The following is a 19,326-nucleotide window of genomic DNA, read 5'->3' as shown; positions in this document are numbered from 1 at the left end:
GTATGTGTCAGTGGTAGCTCCTCACCTGGTGTTCTACAGGCTCAAAAGGGTTTCCCTACATCTAAGTCTTACATTCACTGCAATAAAAAAATTACCCTAAGCCTTTTTTTTTAAAAAAAAAAGTGGTTTTGTAAGACAGGTTCATTTTGCCTGTTCTCAAGATGCATGGATAAGTCATAAGGGCTAAAACAAGAAAACGCAGCACGAGGATAAAGAGGTAAATGTAAGACTCAGACGTATATACGGCCAGAGAAAATGTTAGTAGAGGAAACGACTGCAGCAGATTTTGCATTCCCCAAGGAAATATATGAGCTGACAGGTGGACAACAAGGGCTTCCAGTTCCCAGAGCCGTGCATAATCCATTTCTGTGTTGCTTTTTTCACACTTAACGACTGTGTCAACCAGATGTGGCCCAGCACTTAGCGAAGCTGGCCAGAAAGTGAGCCCTTGCCTCCTCCACAGCCCCACGTTTGCTTAACGCCCGTTTCTTCCCCTGCAGACCCGCTGCCCGGTGTCCCAGGGCTGTGGCTGTCACCCGCCTGCTGCACAGCCCCCCGGCAGCGAGCCTTGCTGGACCCCGCACCCCAGGGAGAGTTGCTGCAGCTCCGGGATCAAAGCCCACGAGCAAAAGGCAGATGGTCCCTCGCTTTGCACAAGCCTCGGCCCCGCAGCTTCCTGCTCCCTCTCCCAGATCGGCCCCAGCTGCCTCCCCGCCTCTTGCGGGGGCCGGGGCGGCCCGGGAGGAGGAGCCGCCGCCCCCCCGCTTCCTCCGCCCGTCCCCGCCGGGCGGGTCTGGTGCGTGGCACAGGCTCCGGCAGCCCCGGAGCCTTCTAGAGCCGCCGTCCGCTGGGTCCCTGCGGAGCGGAGCGGCGCCCGGGCCCGTCCCGCAGGCAGCGCCCGCGGTCGGTACCGGCTCCCGGGGCGGGCTCCAGGCGGGGAAGCCGCCTCCATGGCGCCTCCGGCGGTGCTGCTGCCCTTGGCGGTGCTGGCGCTGCTCGGGGCGGAGCGCGGCTGTGCCTCCGAGCGGGAAGGTAAGGGGGGGTCTGCTGCGGGGCAGCGAGGGGGGACCGGCGGCACGGGCACGTCCGCTGTTGGTGCCACCACTGTCCTTAGCGCCCGGTCCGGCTCAGAGGCATTGCCCGACCTCAGACTAGCGCGCAAGGCGGAGTGTGAGCCCCTGGGCGGCATCTGGAGCCTGCTGCCGAGTTGTGAGGCAGTGCTCGGGCTGGCGTGGGTGGCCTCCGCACACGCTTCTTGAGCGCCTCAGTTACCAGACAGGCGCTCACAGCTCCGAGTTGTGAGAGACCAGCCCTGGACACCATTTCATCCCAGTAAAGTACTCACAGTCCCTGGGGTTGCATCCCACCTGGGTCAGCCCTTCCTGCGTTTGAACTTACACAGTTCAAGAATTAGGTAACAGAGAGCATTTGATCCCAGCCTGGCCACCCTGCGACCTGAGATGCTCCTAAAATAACAGCAGTTTGTCCCCACGTAAACAGTTGGTAGATGCTCTGAAGAGTAGTTGGTAGAACAGTAGAGGATTAGGGCAGCTACAGAATCAGCCAGGCTGACAAAGAGGTTCACACACTGTCACTCTGCCAAGAAGTTTGGATAATTATCTCTGTCTTCATTAGAGAAATGGCAAACCAGGAGATTTAATCTTGCTACCTAGAATGTTTCCCTTCACAATATGTGATTCTGGTATAATTACTATGTATATTACTTAATAATAATACAGTTAATATGTATCCATGAGAGTGTTGGAAGGAGAGTTCTTTAGGTATAGTGGCATAACTAAAGCAAAATAATTTTAGCAGTTAGAATAACTATTGGACAAATATAAGTAAGAAATGAATCTCTCTGTGCTATTCTGCCTTCCTTACACACCCCACATCTTCAATGGTTTTAGTAAGGTTTTAGAGTGCACTAGAGTTACAAAACTGGGTGCTGGGAAAAGGGAATGAGGGCTGTTTTTTAGGAAGAGGGATTTGGAATTAAGTGCTTTCTGAACCTGTCTCTTTTGGCATGGCTTGAAGAAAAAATGCATTACCTTTTCTGTGCCTCAGCTTCCCCCAGAGTAATATGAGAATAACGATACCTGTTTTCTCTCTTGTATATTCTTTTAGATCTCTGCAAAAGCTCTAAACATAGTTATTTGTAGTTAATTGAATCTTTTAAAAAAATTTTCATAAATATAAATTTAATACAGAGATTATATTATCCACTATTAAATTGTGCACTGAGTTTTTCTATTTGATCTTTGTACTAATGGTATTTTCTTGGACACTATCTTAACAGGAAGCGGCGTGGTAAGATTTCCCAAAGCACAGCCTAGGGATAAATTCATTCCTTGTCCTGAAATGCAGCTGCAGCTGTGCTTTCCCTGTGGAGTCAGGACAGAAGTAAATAACTGTAAAATTTTTTGTTACTGAACTCACCTCGTCACTGATTTTTACTCTTTGTAAAAACTTAGAAGTCTACCCAGTCGTTTCACTGTGATGTTGATATCAGAGTCCCTGTTCCAGTGCTTTGTCCCCACAGGATCCTTTTCATCTATAGTGCTCAGAAACCCTCACAAAAGTGGTAAATATCCTCTGTTATCATGCTAGAGATGGAAAAACAGAGGGATAGCAAGACTGGCTCCTTGTTGCATAGCAGAGCTAGCACTACAGTCCAGCTCCCCTGGTTCCTAGTCCAGTGCTTGCTTTGTTAACTACACTGTGTTCATATTTTGCAGCCATAACATTATTAAATGTATTTATACAGTTTCTAATTGTCAGCATGGCCCAAGGAGTCTCCAGGCCCAGAAGGCCCAGCTTAACAGAATAGGCTGCCATTTCTACAGATCAAAAGTAACTGACATGGAAAATAGGGAAGCATAAATCTGCTTTTGGAGTTTTTAAAATGCCTGCATGTGATAATGAAATTAAAAGAGTTTACTGCTTTGTCTCTGGAAATACCTATCAGTTGCACCAGTGTTCAGCAAAATCATCGAGAAAGAGAAAAAAGGGTTAAAGGAGAAGGAGCGGAGGCAGCATAGCACAGCACAAGCTTCTAGTACTGGGCTGAAGGAATGTCTCTTGGGATGGAAAGCTCTCGCTACTGCAGAGACTGAACAGAAACTGAGCTTAATGTGTCTCAGAGTCCTACCCCCACAGACCAGTAATGAAAAGGGAATCTGTAACTTGGAATTCTGCTGGGGAGGATAATTGTCTCTGTGCTGGCTTTTCCATGCTCTAGTGAGTTCACACGCTGCACAGTGAAACCTTTTCTGTCTTAGAAATTGTACACCGCTTCCTGTTCGTCCCTGTGAGCCTTTAGGTCATGCATCTTGTCCAGCAAACTTCTGGCAGTTGTATCATGAACAGTTTGTTGCTTTATTAGAGTGGCGGCATGAAAATGAATTAGTGATTTATTTAATGTGAGATGCGTGAGAATTCAGGCTGAAATAATTGCACGGCAGTCAGGCTCTTTTCTTTCTTTCCTTCTTTTATCATTATCATGTGCTTTCTCCTCTCCTTTCAGGCGCTAGAATTTGATGTTTGTCTTTACATTCCTCTCTGGCAAGCCCATATTTGCCCCCCTCTTCATTGGCAGTATGATCTTCACCTTCTCAGAAACCATGAACTCAGAGCTATCTAATAAAGCTGCCGTGGTTTTCTGCATGCCATCGTATAGCTAGAAACTTTAATGGCTTTAACATATTCCCTGAGGAGATAGATATTTTACTCATTTGTTTGCACACTCTGACTGGACAGGAGACAAGGAACTGGAGTGTGCTGGAGGAGCTGGATTAGGAATGCTCTTCATACATCTAAAAATCTGCCTTTAAAAACTGTACAAATGCAGGATTCATGTTCTTTTATTTATCACTCCCTTTGTCTGTGTGAATGTCTAACAAAATACAGTTAGAGCTGACCTTCTATTGACTGTTCTCAATCTCTCCTCTCTTTTTATTCTAATGCAGGTAAAGGATTTTTGGAATTTCCTTTGGAGCATCCTCTTTCTCCCTAACTTGGAGTCTTACGCTTATTTTTGACTTTTGCAGCCTTCGTCAGGTCTATCCAGGACTCCAGCTCTTAGATCCTTCCTCTCTAAGATCAGATGGAATATCAGTTTGGGTACACTAGGAAGATGCATCTGGTGTATCCATTGAAAAAATTCATTGTTCCAAAAGCAGCCTACTCAAGCCAAGAAAATGTGCTTTCAGTTTTTCCTGGTATTTTATGATGTTAAAATCGGACGGCCAGCATTTGCATTTAAGCACTGTTGCCAGAGCCTATACAAATTCCTACTTAAGCAAAAGTGTTAAGGTGAAGTATAGCATTTAATCATTACAACAAAGAAACCAGAGCTTCCACGTAAAAATCATATTCCAGTGGTACTATAGAGAAACTTCTGAAAGAGAACTTAAGGATTTAGCTTTGTCATTTTTAAGGGAAATGAAAAGCCAGTTTGGGAGGAGAATGTAAATGAAAGTTATGGCAGAATTAAATTCACATTGTGTATGTATGAAAAAATCTGGAAAACACCTCAGGAATGCAGTATAAAATTGGAGCAGCCATGGAGAGGGAATAATACCATTCAGCCTAATTTTGGTCTTCTCTACACCCAGTCAATGCTGAGTGACAAAAAAGCAACTCTGTGGGGAACAGGAAGCCAGTTGCACTAAATGGATGACTTCCAAATGGGCATTTTGTAGTAGTTCTATTTTTTATCTTCAAGTTTAATTTCCTTCATACTCTATGTGAGAGAAGAGAATTGTAGTTTTCAATAGCAGGGCAAAAAACCACTTATTACATAATATTTTCTTTTTCTAGCTCATAACTCATGCAAAGAAATTGTACCTTTACATAATCTCTCATTTTATACCCAGGACCAAGTTCTAATCTCCGCTGCAAAGGAACATTCTTGCTTGTGCTGCAATTAGTTTTGGGTTCTTAAATCAAATACTGAAATTTGAGGGCACCTCTGCCATGTTCTGTCCCCTGGGATAGTTAATTCCTCCAGTAAAACATTGGCTACGTCCATGCTTTCTTTTCTTCCCTCTACAAATCTTTGATAAGTTGGTGCCAAGAAAATCCAGGCAGCAAATAAGGAGGATTTGAAGCTGGTTTTCTTCCTGAGGTTGAAGCTTTGTGGGCAGTGAGAGCACCTATAGTGCTTAACATTGTAGAGTGAGGAGATAATTGGGTGAGGTGTAAGCTGTTTTCTTCTCAGCAGGATATGGTAGCTATGGTAGCTCCACAGCTAGGCTACCTCCCCTGCCTGATTTAAAGTGAGCCTGGACATCTGTCAGTGTCATACAGAACAGACGTAACCTGTGTCCATGAGCAGCAGTGACTGCGCAAAAGTTGGGACTCCTGGATTCTATTGCTGGATTCATGATCAACTTAAAGAATGTACTGGAAAAGTCACTTTGCTTCTCAGTGGTTGGATTTTGACTTCCCTTTGTCAAATCTTTCAAGTATCTTTAAGAGTATTGATCCCTACCTGGGCTCAATATCTGATAGTAAAGCCTCTTCGTTAGGTATGGAACAGCTGGCTGTGAAAACAACACAACTTGAGTGTGTCTCTTGTGCTTTCTCCTGTATGCAGAAAACCTGCTGGTTCTTACTGTTGCCACCAAGCAGACTGAGGGATTCCAGCGCTTTAGAAGATCAGCCCAATTCTTCAACTACAAAGTCCAGGTGATGGCTAGCAGCCTTAGTGGTGGTTGGTCAAAGGGAATTTTGAAGTGTGGAATGATAAGACTTGGCCACAAAGCGATTAAATAAAAGCTCAAGAGAGGACACACCTGCTCAGCTGGCTGAAAAATACTGTGACTGGGGCATTTCTGCAGGAGTCTCTTATTCCATCCTGAGTGTTGACTTGAGATGAGATCCGTAACTCCTGCTCAAGAGAGCCCCATGGCACTTTTCTGTTGCAATGCTAGAAGACACAGTACAGAGTGTGCTCCTGGCCCTGTTGCTGAGGGTGCTTTGTTACTGTGCTATGTGTTACTCTGACCATGCATCCAAGAGAATGGTTCAAAGGCTGGTGTTTATACCTAGTCCATCTGTCCTGATGCTGGTTTATTTGTTGTGAATTTTACTGGGATTTATCAGGGCTAGTGAGGTTGTGGGTTCTGGTCCTTTCCTGTGAGTCTTGCTGGGGAAGTGACCTGTTCGGTAGACCCTGTGCCTGTCGTTCTTTAGGTGCTGGGGCTGGATGAGGAATGGCAGGGTGGAGATGACAAGAAGCCAGCAGGAGGTGGGCAGAAGGTCCGTCTCTTGAAATCAGCTTTGAAGCAATATGCGGATAAGGAAGACTTGATCATCCTTTTCATAGAAAGGTAATGAGTTGGAAAGTATTTGCCATGAACTGAATTGTAAGGCCGTTTGGACAGGTTCTTGCTGAGAAGAAATTAACTGTGAAGTACATTGCTTTTGGAAGGTGTGTCCAGACCTCCTCCATTTTTTTTTTTCTGAGAGTTGCTCAGAGCTGCATCCGTGGCAGCTGGGAAGGTCTGATCAGAATAGGTTGGTTCCAACTCTTGCATGAAGTTGATAGTGTTATACCTGTTTCTGCCAGGGTGGAATTTCGCTGCCTCTATTTGCAGAGAATGAGCAGACAGTTTCTATGGATATAGGCAGGCCTTTCTTACCAGAATTATTTGTTTTATAAGGTGAAGCAGGCTGCAACACAATCCTGAGAGCCAAGAGTTAGTCTGCCAGAGAAATGTGAAGATGGAAAAGGATGGTTTGGAGTCTCAGTGTCTTTTCATATGCCCAACAACAGGCAGGGCTGGGATCCCTGTATCTGTCTAGCTTCCGTGGCAGGGAGATCATCTTTTGCAGCTCTGAGTGTCTACGTGTGTTTAGAGAAGTTGGGAATGATTAATCTCTGGAATGAGCAACTTTTTCACTCACCAAAATGAGTTTGAAATCTCTTGAAGAAAATGCAAGTCTCATTCTGGGAGTGTCGCCTGGGGATTAGTCAGTTCTACCCAGTATGGAAGAGAGAGTGGCTGGAGTGCAGCATCCAGTGACTAGTGTCCAGTGTAGGTTCCTCCTGAAGATTTGCAGGGAGTTCAGCAGAGAGCGTCAGGATAACAAAGGATGTAAAAAGCATGACCTGTGGGTTTGTTTAATTTAGAAAGCAATGGCAGAGTAATTCTTCCTCCAAAAAGTAAAAAGTTGTTACAAACAGTGAGGGCACCAGGGCTTCACAGTTCCAAACGGGGGAATAGCAAGAAGAGATCAGCATGTTTTGCAGCTTGGAAAATTAGTTTTTATCATCAGTGAAAACTTTGTAAAAATAAGAATGGGCATAAGTTGCCCCAAGCCAGTGTGGAATCTTCTGCAGTGGAAAGTAACACCTTCCACTCTATGAATAAGATTGCACTTTAATTAGCTATATAATTACGACAAAAAATGTAATACTGTAGCTGTTTCTAGAAACTTTTCACACTGACATGTTTTTCTGACTCCATTCCTTTCTGTCCCTTTCTTGTCTGTCTTTTACTCTAGCTATGATGTACTCTTTGCTTCGGGCCCCACAGAACTGCTGAAGAAGTTCAAACAAGCCAAGAGCAAGGTGGTCTTCTCAGCAGAGAACTACATCTATCCTGACAGAAAGCTGGAAGCCAAGTACCCTCAGGTGCGAGATGGAAAGCGCTTTCTGGGTTCTGGAGGTAAGACACAGAACCTTCTTTCAGTGGAGAACCTCTCTCAGCTTTTTCTTCTGATTAGAAGGCCTTTGGGAGAAGTAGCAAGGGACCAGGTGTGGAGAGCATCTTTTTAGAAGATGGTGCAAACTGAAGCCCTGTGCATAACTGGCCGTAATGGAAAGACTTACAATGCTCCTGTCTTTTACCTGCAGGAGGGGACATAGCTGTGAATTGCATGTAGGGGATAGGAACCTGCTCCCTGTCCCTTCTTCCTTTTCAGTGAGACTTGTCATTCAGGGTGTGGGTGTCTGAGCTTTCCTGATGCTGAAAATTACAGGTTTGATCCTGGTGTCATTCCATGTTGGAGAGTGTGGTCTATACATGCCTTTGCTGAAAGCTGATGTATCTCTGCAGCAATACAGGGTGGAGTGAGACTGTGTGAAAGAAGTGAGGGTATGTGTATACAGGAGTACTTCACTTTTTTGGTTGTCTGGGTTGAAACACCTCTTCATACTTATTCCCACAGGCTTCATAGGTTATGCTCCAAACCTGAAGAAGCTTGTGGAGGAGTGGAAAGGACAGGACGATGACAGTGACCAGCTCTTCTATACAAATGTCTTCTTGGATCCAGAAAAAAGGGTAGGTGTAGCTAGATTTTGGGATTAGGAGGAGTTATCTGAAAAGCATTGCTGTTAATCCTCTGTGCAGTATCCCTGTTGACAGTAAAAGAAGTTAATTGCATACATACTGACTCTTAATTACTGCTCTGGCATCCTCACATGGAAAAGGCCAGTAGTATGTCTAGTTACCCATTTCCCTTCTGAAAATTTGCATTGTAGCCACTACCCCTGTGTTCTGTTATTAGCAGTTTTTATCTTTAAGCTTAAAATGTGAATGAGAAGATAGATGTCTTACAACAAGTCTTACTGGAAACTCATACCAGTATCTGTATGTGCTGATGTTTAAAGCTATTGAGTGTGGCAGAACGAACCAGCCTTCTCCCAGGGCATGTGAAACCCAGACTTTAAGCGTGTATCCTCCCTGCAGGGTGCAGTGCTGACTTGGAGATATCCAGCCTAGCACTGAAGTACAGTGTAGGTAAGGGGGTGGATGAGGCCTGAGCAGATTTGAGGTGATGAAAGGGACAAAGGTTCACAGCCTTTTAGCCACTGTTGTGCCACAGGACAGGGACCGTAGACATCACAGTAGGTGATGTCCAGCCTGCTGGAACAAAGAGGCTGCCATTGTCCTCAGCAAATACCTCCAGATCCTGACTGACAAAGTCTGCGTCAGCCTATGTGGCATGCCACGTAGCATCACACGGAAGCCTGGAATGGACCCTGGAAGCATCGTTGCCATTCCAGCACCGTGTGGTGCGCTGGCCGAATCATCCAGCCCACAGGGTGATTCTGCTTCTGTTGTCCCTGCCCAGTTCTGCGTTATGCAGTGCAGTCTGTCCCTGAGGGACACCATAAATGCATGGGAACTAAGAAGTCAAACTGTAACAGTCAAGAGGAAACATTAGAAATAGGAAACTGCTTTCAGACTGATGAGAGAAGGAGTTGCACTTTTTTACCAGCAAAGCTGGTAAAAAATCCGGAACAGCTGCACTTTTTTACTTCCCCAAATCTGCATATGGCCTGTGATATTTTAATGTGAACAGTTCCTTTAATGTTCTCATCTGCACTTCTGGCCCTGTGCCACACAAAGGCTGAGTAATTCCACTGACTTGGCATTCAGACAGCGGATGTTAGCACCCTGCTGTCCTTTCCAGTAATCAGTCTTAATAGATGCCTGGAGGGACACTGAACTCTGTTAAGTCAGAGCTGGATTTTAGTCTGGCAAAAATCTGTTCAGAGTGTGACTTGCAGCAGTGGATGAAAACAAAGATTGCACAAGCTGGCCTTGCACCCTTACTGTGTTCTGGTTTGACACCAGTACCTGGGGCAACACTTGGGGTAACGCTTGCCCTGTGGGTAGATGGTAAGAAACTGTCTTCACAGCAGATGTTTTTGCTCTCTTGGCATTCCTGCATATTATACGTGGGTTTTATATGTCTGTGCTGCAAGTGTGCTTCATTAATATGCTGCATATTATTATTGGCACACCCACAGCAGCTTTAAAATGCTTATTTGCATGGTTTTGCCTAGTGTAATATGTTTAAATTGTTTTAGAAAATGGCGAATTGTCTGAGATTCAAGTGAAAATGAGGATTAGCTGGGAGTGTTTTAGGCTTCAGGGCTTGGACAGTACAGAAATGATTATAGGAATGTGATACATCTTTGCTCAGCATAGGGTCTCTCACATGTAAAGAATGGATGTCCACTTGAGTTCTAATTAACGTTATTTATCTCCTTCTTTTAAAGGAAAGTATCAACATCAGCCTAGACCAGAGAAGCCGGATCTTCCAAAACCTAAATGGAGCATTAGGTGAGGCAGAAGGAAGCTCATTTCTCCTTGGAATGCAACTGCATGTTGACAGCAGAAATAAAGTTGTAGCTGAAGGGATTAAATTTCAGAAATTCCTGTCCTTGCAGAATAAGCCTCAGTAAAAGGCCTCTGCTAGAGTTCTGGGATTTATTTGCAATTCCACTGCGACCAACTAGGTTCTCATTGCAATTCCCTCTTTGCTTGGGGGAATGCAGGTCAGGTTTTCCATCTTACATCTCCTTGCCACTTTGATCTCCATGCATGTCAGGTAGCATTAGCCTTGGGGATTGAAAATGGGAGGGACTTTCAGTGCAAGTAATAACACACAACCCTGCCTAGGGCTTGCCTGTCTTTCCGCTTCAGAACTGTCTGGAATGCCAGAGGTTGTGAGATGCAGCCAGATACAGCCTGTGAGCACTCACTGTCTGTGCCAGGCTTCTGGCTGACCTGATGATTGACGGATTTTGCTAGTCCTGGCAAAAGTGATTCACTTGCTCTCCTGACACTACTGCCTGATGTTTTCAGTTTATAGTCTTGCACCATTCTGTCTTTATTCTGGCCAGGTAAAAAATGATAACGGCAGTGTAGTTTTTGGCTCCTGGGCTCATTATAACAACGATAGACTGGAGCTTGGATCTGTACTAGTCTGTTTTCCAAAGGATTTTGTGTGGTTATGTTGAGGAGACATGTTGGATGATGTCTGCCAGGAGGGTGGACTTTTGTCAGGGGTGAAAAGAGAGACAGCAGGTGCATAGAACGCTTAAGTGAGAAGACCCTGAGTCCTCTCTGGCCATCAGTAGCTGTTCCTCACTGCGCAATGTGTCAATGCCAGTTTTGAAAGACTGTTTCAGTGTGGCTTCTGCCAATTCCCAGTAGAAGGCATATTGTCAGCCCAGCAAGCTGCATTCTTTGTCCAACTTCCCAGCCACCCTGTTTCCTCACAGGATCATTCTGACTATTTTTCTCCTTTCCGGATACGGTCTGTAGCCCCTAAACTACTTGTGTGTGGTTATCCATGTCCATGCTTTCATCTTTCAGCAGTTGTTCAGTAGAAATGAGGCATTATGCTGCTAATTATCAATCAAAGCCTGCCTCTGATAACATGATGGCAATGTCATTTCCAGATGAGGTAGTTCTGAAGTTTGAAAACTCACGAGTGAGAGCAAGAAACTTGTTATATGACACTCTGCCTGTGGTGATTCATGGAAATGGACCCACCAAGGTAAGTGAGTGTCCTGAGAAAGATTTGGTATGTATTTGTTGTGAAGTGACACTTCAGACTGGAGTGTATCAGGTTACTGTCTTCCCATATATTGACTTTCCCTGTGTGCATTTATATTAGAGAAACAATAAGAGGTTCAGGTCCATAGCAGCAAGATGGGTCTGGTTCAAAGATCAGTGTGTAATTGGACCCTCAGGCTGTCATGCTTTTTGGGTTCTTTAGTCCAAGAAGAAGGTAAATGAATTTCTGATGAAATGTGATCTTACACTGGGAGTGGATACAAAGAAACTCCCCTGCCACGTAGTGCATAACATGGCAAATTGCCTTTTGCAGCTGCAGCTGAACTACCTGGGAAACTACATTCCTCAAATATGGACATTTGAGACTGGCTGCACTGTGTGTGATGAAGGTCTGCGAAGCCTCACAGGGTTTAAGGTAAGGCTGATGTCTATTCAAAGCTCTCAAGACAAGTCTTACAACGGGATCTTATGTGTCTGATGTGTTACCTGAGCCACCACTTCTCTCCTCTTCTCACTCAATGTAGGATCAGGCATTGCCAATGATTCTGATTGGCATTTTCATCGAGCAGCCCACCCCATTCCTCTCCCAGTTTTTCTTGCGGCTTCGTAATCTTCATTACCCAAAGCAACGAATGCAGCTCTTCATTCACAACCATGTAAGTAAAGTTGGCCTGTGATGGTACTTATCTGCAATGGCACCTATAAGATAGCTTCATCCAGCTGTAAAGATGTGAAAGTGGGAGGAGCTGTTGCTCATCTAGTTTGGCATTTTCAGAACAGGAGGCTGAGCAGCCTGGGATGAGCCCATCTCATCTGTTTTTCCTTATTTTTCCTTTGGCACAGGAGCAACATCACTTGATGCAGGTGGACTCTTTTGTTAAAGAGCATGGCAAAGAGTATCTCGCCATCAAAGTGATTGGGCCAGATGATGAGATGGAGAATGCTGAGGCGCGTAACTTGGGCATGTAAGTGAAGAGGCCATACATGATGGCTAGCAGAGTCAGCCTGTGTCCAAACTAGGGCAGTCTGTTTTTTCTGAGGATCATCACTGTCAAGTGCATGCTACTGTTCTTTCAGTCGCCCTTTTCTTTCAATTTGCCTAACATTTAACTCCCCGTGCCTGTTAACATATTGAAAAAAAAATCAGCTTCAATACCAGCTCCCTTTCTCCAATTTCAGAAACGAAGTTCTCACTGGTCTTTTGCTCTGTTAGAAGGATAGCCCTGCACCTCCCACCCTCATGAAACAGTCTATATGCTCAGTCACAGATCACAAAGAATATGCACCTATATCTCTGAAGATGAGAAGTGTAGTAGTAAAACTAAGAGCTAGTGGCAGAGTACCTTCTTGCCTGTGGTCAGGAGGTGTGAGTTTGAGCTCAGGTCTGGATTTGGGCCAACAGTAAATGGGAACCTCTTCAGTTTGAGCTGAGGAAACAGTTTGCTAAAAGTGTTCTTGGCTGTGTCTCGGTGTCTGCTATTGGGTACTGAATCTGATGTGCTTGTACTGTGCTAGCCCTCTGGGTTGTTACATTAACCTGAACTTTTCTGAGTACCCAGAAGAAGACCTTTAGACTACAAGGTGAAGGAATTCCTGATGTTCTGTCCCTTGTCTTGCTCTGGTTTAGGAGGATATTGGTGTGACTTTTCTTGTTCCCTGGCTATAGGGATTTGTGCAGAAAGGATCCTGACTGTGACTATTACTTGAGCCTGGATGCTGAGATAGTTCTGAAGAACACAGAGACTCTGAGGATCCTGATTGAACAGAACAAGTGAGTTCTTTGGTCTGAGCAATCCTTAACGGTTGTCTTTCACATGAGGAATACAGTGAGCTCTTTTATCACTGAGATGTGTAAGGCATTAGGAGAACTGTGCCAGAGATGGGATGTTAGACAAACACCTCTTATTTGGTCTTTTTTTACCGTAGTTGTAATCCCTGGATTTTAGGCAGTGGATTTAAATCATCCCTAGTTTTGTCTTTATGTAGTCGCTGGAACAAATTGGATTCTAAGAGACCTGCTGCAGGGTGGAGTTAGATAGGAGATTGTAACCATATTTGCCCTGTCTTATGTGGAAATTTATTCCAACAGAATTAACAGAAACAGCAACTCTGTAAGTGAGGGAGAATATAACTCTTATGGTTCTGTGGTTTGTAAATCTTTTCCTTTTCTTCCTATAGTAACATCCTGTCCTGCAATTCCTTTTTCTTTCGTGCTCACAGGCTGGTGATTGCCCCACTGGTAAGCCGTCATGAGAAGTTGTGGTCAAATTTCTGGGGAGCCCTGAGCCCTGATGGATACTATGCCCGCTCAGAAGATTATGTGGATATTGTTCAAAGGCGGAGGGTGTGAGTATGCAAAGAGAGCTTCTTACTGATGCAATCTCTCAAATGTAAAACTTGCTGCAGCACATTATCATCAAACTAGCTCGTGTCAAAGAACCAGGGAGCACAACTGTCTTTGTGTATAGGAAAGGAAAAGAAGGCTGTACTCCCATTTGGAAGCTGCTCTATGTTCTCCCCTGGGCAGAGACCATAACATACTTGGGGCAGATTTTCTTATGATCAGAGTAAGGGTTTGAGAGTCCTGACTCTGCTGAAATAACTTCTTCTTACTCATATCATGTTTTCCCACCTGTGGATTATTATTAGTGTGATCCTTAAAATCCTGTAAAGTGCTGTTTAATCTTTATCAGATAGTCTTTGTAAAATACCAGGTGATCTTTGAATGGAAGATTCACAAAATATAGTTGTTGGTTCATTCATATTCTTGAGGGGCCCTCTTTTTTTTTTTTTTTAGGCCATTATATGTGCGATAAATGCTGGAAATGAACTTACGCACTTTTGGCTGGTTCAGTTTTTTTAAATCACTGGAAAAAAATATGTTGATCTCTCTGGGAAGAGATTCAAGCCATTAATTACGTCCCTAGCGAAAACACACAGTAGCAATTAATCGCTTTCACAGTGGACCAGCATTTGTGCAGCTTAAAAGCTCTGGGCAATATAAGTGATTTTTCCTGGCATGACAATTCCTGTTGGTATGGTTTCTCCCTGCTGCTCTGAGTTGGCTCGTGTAGGCAAGCGTGGCTGATACTGCAGTGCTGCCTGCCATCCAGTCAAGTCCAGCAGTTTCTGTCTTAGTGGTATTTCAATCTTACTCTCCTATCCCTGTGTTTCAGTGGGCTTTGGAATGTTCCCTACATCAGTAGCGTTTACATGGTTAAAGCCAAGGCTCTGCGATCGGAGCTTGACCAGGGAGATCTCTTCCGCAGCGGCAAGCTGGATGCTGACATGGCTTTTTGCCACAACGTTCGGAATCAGGTCAGTCGAGAGAGAGGCTGGCAGGGGAGAACTGCATGCCAGGGTGGAGGTGACAACATTAAGTAGTTTCAAGGCATTCAGCTGTGCCAGGGCACGGGACAGGATAACTGGCATTACTCAGTACTGGGCAGGCTTGGAACAATGTGGGATTTCTGCCGTGCTGAGAAACCACAAGGAGCCAGGGACCGCTAAATGCAGATAACATTTTTGTTCTTGGGCCTATTCAGGGCTGTTCTAAATGGGGCTGATAGGGTAAGAAGGAAGAACCTAATCTCACAGCAGCTGCTTTGCTCTGCTTCCAACCCTGGCTGACAAGAGGCACAGAATTACTGGCTCTGGCTATAACCTTTTAAAGTTCCTCATATCCAGGGTAGAAGTTAAACTAAAGGCCCACAGGAGAAAGAATGAGTAAATGAGCCATTATCACTGGGGAACTGTTCAGTGCTTCTATTTGATAGCGGCTCACAGAAATGTGAGGCCTGGAAACAAAGCTTGATTGTTTCCCTCTGTCTTGCAGGGAGTCTTTATGTACCTGACAAATCAGCATCAGTTTGGACACATACTGTCCCTGGAGAATTATCAGACAACTCACCTTCACAATGACCTCTGGCAAATATTCAGCAATCCTGAGGTGAGATAACTTGCATGCTCAGCAGGCTTAGCAATGTGGCCTGTGAAGATTTGATGACTAGCTTCACCAATAAGGAAGGTCCAGGCTTTGTGATAACCATGTCTCTCAGGTGGGATGAGGAGCATAGTCACAGAATTTAAAGAGAGGGTGTTTGTGATGCATAACATCTGGATCTTAAAAGCCTGTGAAATACTGCTGTACGAGTGCCTGGCCTTTCATTGCCTCTTTAACCAGGCCCCGCAGGAATGACTGGTTTGCTTATCTTTTAACTGCAGGACTGGAGAGAAAAGTACATCCATGAAAACTACACAGCGGCTCTGAAAGGGAAATTGGTAGAAATGGTAAGAAAACATGGCTCTTATCCATCAGAACGGGAGATTAGCATCATGACAATGCTTATATCACCACTGTTGTCATGCTCAGGAACAGGCGGTTCAGCACGACCTCATAGTCTTTCAAATCCAGAGGAAACATGACCTTGAAAGTATTTTTAGAGCCAAATCATTCTTCTAGAAGTACACCTCCAGCTCTCTTAAGTGGAAGTGGGGCACATAAATCAGAAGACTAATTTCTATCCTCAGTATTTTAGTTACTTTTCACTTACACTGACTCAATCTACAGTCTTACTCCTTTTGCCTCAAGCAGCCATCCTTGTTTCTGCTATTCTCACCTGTCTACTTTCTGCAGCCCTGCCCAGATGTTTACTGGTTCCCCATATTCACTGACACTGCCTGTGATGAGCTGGTGGAAGAAATGGAACATTATGGCCAGTGGTCCACAGGTGACAACACGGTAAGAAAAAGCAGGAGCTTTTTGATTTCTGGGTCACACCATTATTCATGCATATTTGGTGGCAGCAGTGCCTCCTATAGCAAGGCATTAGATCCCACAGTTAAACCAGGAAACGGGAGGCAATACTGTAATTTCGTTACTGATTAACTCTGTGATTGTTCCCCTGTTCCTAAATATGAATTAAGTTTTCTGAGTCCTCTTTAGTGTCCTCTGAAGCTACAGTGTTCAGCCCTTCTGATTGTTTACCTTAGGTTTTAATTTTCCATCCTGGAAATTCTGATAAATAAATGTCATATTTATTTGTAGTTGCCAGAAACTAGTGCTTTTCATTCCTGAAGCCCAAGTTTTTCCCATCCTTACAGGTATTTTCATGATTCTATTTCAGGACAGCAGAATACAAGGAGGATATGAGAACGTCCCAACTATTGACATACACATGAACCAAATTAGCTTTGAAAGAGAATGGTATAAGTTTCTTCTGGACTATATTGCACCCATCACAGAGAAACTGTACCCAGGATACTATACCAAGGTATGTATACCTTAGTATCAAAAATTTTGGTCAGCTCAGCACCTTCTTCAGTTGCAACCATGTGAAAAGACTGCTAGAATCCTCTAGCAACGTGCATACTGTTTCCCAGCGTGGAGGAGCTGACTCTGGAGTACGACATAAGTATATGCATCGGGAAATACGCAATTTCCCAATGACATTCTCCTGCCTTGTTGTTGCCTTGCTCTCTTAGCAGTGGGATGCAATTTAAATATTACACCCTGCTTTGCAGCTCAATAGCCAGGGACTACTATAGCCCTGTAACAGATGTGTACTTTGTTCCTCTCTCCTGCAGACTCAGTTTGAGCTAGCCTTCGTAGTTCGCTACAAACCTGACGAGCAGCCCTCTTTAATGCCCCATCATGACGCCTCCACCTTTACCATTAACATTGCTTTGAACCGAGTTGGAATAGACTATGAGGTAAGTGTTTGCCAGTGTTTCAGGAATGCAGTACAGCCTCTTGAGCAGTCCAGGCAGCTGAAAACCCTTTCCTTATCCATATCTGGCTTCTTCACACTAAGGATTGCGAGTAATGACTGGGCTAGGGTAGAAAGAAGGTTTTTGAATGCATCAGAACACAGAAGGTTCTCCAAGCACCTTCTCACATTTTCAGAAGGGCTGCCAGGAGAAGGCAGAGACCCTTTGAGGTGCTTTTACCAAGCTGATGTGTCTTTTCTTTTGTTTCCATCAGGGAGGAGGCTGCCGGTTCCTGCGCTACAATTGCTCCATTCGAGCTCCGCGGAAAGGCTGGACCCTTATGCATCCAGGACGCCTGACCCACTATCATGAAGGTCTTCCAACCACCAAAGGAACCCGTTATATCGCAGTGTCCTTTCTTGACCCCTAGAGCCAAGCTTCACAGGAAGGACCTTTCCCTGGCCCTGCTCACTGCTGACTTTGGGTGGAAACAGGGAATGCTGCTCAGAGTTTCTAAGGCATTGATCAAAGCTATTTGGATATTGATTTTTAATGATATTTTTTTAAGACTCCACTACTGGAAGATCTCCCTCTCTGATACTGCAGGTAATATCTAGGAATATTGCTGTAGAATTTGGAAGGAGATTTTGTGCCTTCATTTTTGATTCTGCTCCTCATCCGCTGTTTATGCGATTTACTTGAACCTTCACTGATTGGTTGGCTTTACAAAAATGCTTTCTTGGACTGGAAATCCAGCTTTTTGGAGGCAAGTCACAAGCTCTCTCTCCAAGTAGCTGGAAGCCCATTTTCATCCACAGCATATACGGGACTGGACGTTAGACAGTAACTCCTGGATACTATTCCAAATGTAAACCAATCAGGGAGCTGACTCCAGGAGTCATAACAGTTAAATGTCATAACCAGATGAAACTCAGTAATAAGAGCCTGAAGATCATCTGATTCTTTACCTCTTTGCAGTCCTTGGAAGCATATCACAAAGTTCAAAGCAGCAGCAGTGGCAATGTAGGTGCTTCCAGTTAGCTAAAGGAAGGTCTGCTAATGATACTTTACCTCTGGGATTAGACTGAAGAGATAAAAGATAGACTCCTCATCTTCTATTACTGCTAAAAGGAGCATGCATACCCAGACAAATTCAGACCATGTTGGTATGCGTAGATAAAATCTAGGAAAGGGAAGGCTGAGAACAACTAGATGAGTCAGGAGGGTTTCACTGCTGAATTCTCTCTCTTCTATCCCATGTTAAGATTGCCAAAAGCTCTACTCAGTCTGGGTAACAACCCAGAGGCCCCAGTGGTCTTCGGTGGCCTCATTACAGTTCTCAGAGATTGTTTTGATAATTTTCTTTGCGTCTAATTTGAATGGGCCATCAAAGAGCTGTTCTCTGGTACTTAGAGGACGTCATTATTCAGTGTTTCTATTATTTGAGATTCCAAACCAAAACACTCCACTGCAGACACTTCTCCAGTGGGGTCGAGGCTGATAGAAATGAGTGGTTGGAAAGCGCTGAGAGATTGTGGTGAGCTGGTAGATGTAAAAATCTGTCTAGACTAGACCCATGGTTAGAGAGGGAAGGGGGAGAAACCTTTTCTGCTGTTGCCTGTGAGATAACTGCTCTGCTTATCGGACACCGTTATGCTCTGGATATGCCAGACTAGTATGTTTCACAAGCAGTAAAATCATGATTGTCCTTAGGAAAAAAAATCTGCCTCTTTGTTCTCTGTGTCTGCAGCTTCTACTGTCTAATTGTCAGGTGTAGAGCCCCTTCATCTAGGACGGGTCACATTAATGCAGGCAGAATAGCTTTAGAAGTGTAAATTCTGGCAGGAAACTTCATACCATTTGAAAGGACCTGAGGAAGGTGACACAGACCTTTTCCCACTGCTTTCCATGCGCTTTTTAGGTCTATTTCAAGGCTACACACTCACACATGCCCAAGGGAGAAAAATCCAGGCAGGGACAATCAGTTTAAAAAGTAAAACAATAATAAATCTTGCTAGGTGAAATCCAGAACTATTACCAAAGGAAGGGATGTGATAGGCCAGTCGTGGAGAAGATGTTAAAAAGGTGTATGTATTTATTCAGCCGGGGTTTTTCATTTATTTTGTTGTGCCTTTCCTCTGCCCAGTACGGTGATTGGAATTACCGGTTGTCTGTCACGGGGGATGTACAGTGTCAGCCGGGGGAACTCGCATTAAAGCTTTGCCCACCGTGAGGCCATCGGGGGTTTGATTCCTGCGCGGGGCGCGGAGGCCGCCGGCGCCTTCCGTGAGGC

General features: G+C 44.6%; 1 protein-coding gene across 1 annotated transcript; it reads left to right on the top strand.

Annotated features, from left to right (window-relative positions):
* The first annotated feature begins 869 nt into the window (after positions 1–869).
* Positions 870–19,266, top strand: PLOD1 (procollagen-lysine,2-oxoglutarate 5-dioxygenase 1). Its single transcript, XM_068414951.1, has 19 exons — positions 870–1,032; positions 5,600–5,691; positions 6,199–6,335; positions 7,513–7,676; positions 8,179–8,291; positions 10,019–10,082; positions 11,207–11,304; positions 11,638–11,739; positions 11,849–11,980; positions 12,168–12,289; positions 12,991–13,095; positions 13,545–13,670; positions 14,501–14,642; positions 15,160–15,273; positions 15,549–15,614; positions 15,961–16,065; positions 16,451–16,597; positions 16,911–17,036; positions 17,308–19,266. The coding sequence occupies exons 1-19, from the start codon at positions 951–953 to the stop codon at positions 17,461–17,463; spliced, it is 2,193 nt and encodes a 730-aa protein (XP_068271052.1). The 5' UTR covers positions 870–950; the 3' UTR covers positions 17,464–19,266.
* Positions 19,267–19,326: the final 60 nt, after the last annotated feature.

Source organism: Nyctibius grandis, chromosome 17 (genome assembly GCF_013368605.1).
Source record: "Nyctibius grandis isolate bNycGra1 chromosome 17, bNycGra1.pri, whole genome shotgun sequence".
Classification (NCBI taxonomy): domain Eukaryota; kingdom Metazoa; phylum Chordata; class Aves; order Nyctibiiformes; family Nyctibiidae; genus Nyctibius; species Nyctibius grandis.
The sequence above is the reverse complement of the archived record's forward strand: the minus strand, read 5'-3'. Positions and strand labels throughout refer to the sequence as shown.

Excerpts from the sequence above, each read along its gene's own strand:
- PLOD1 (XM_068414951.1), top strand. The coding sequence starts at position 951 with ATGGCGCCTCCGGCGGTGCTGCTGCCCTTGGCGGTGCTGGCGCTGCTC. Across the intron at positions 11,740-11,848 it reads GAAGCCTCACAGGGTTTAAG|GATCAGGCATTGCCAATGAT; the intron begins GTAAGGCTGATG and ends CACTCAATGTAG. Across the intron at positions 13,671-14,500 it reads ATTGTTCAAAGGCGGAGGGT|TGGGCTTTGGAATGTTCCCT; the intron begins GTGAGTATGCAA and ends CCTGTGTTTCAG.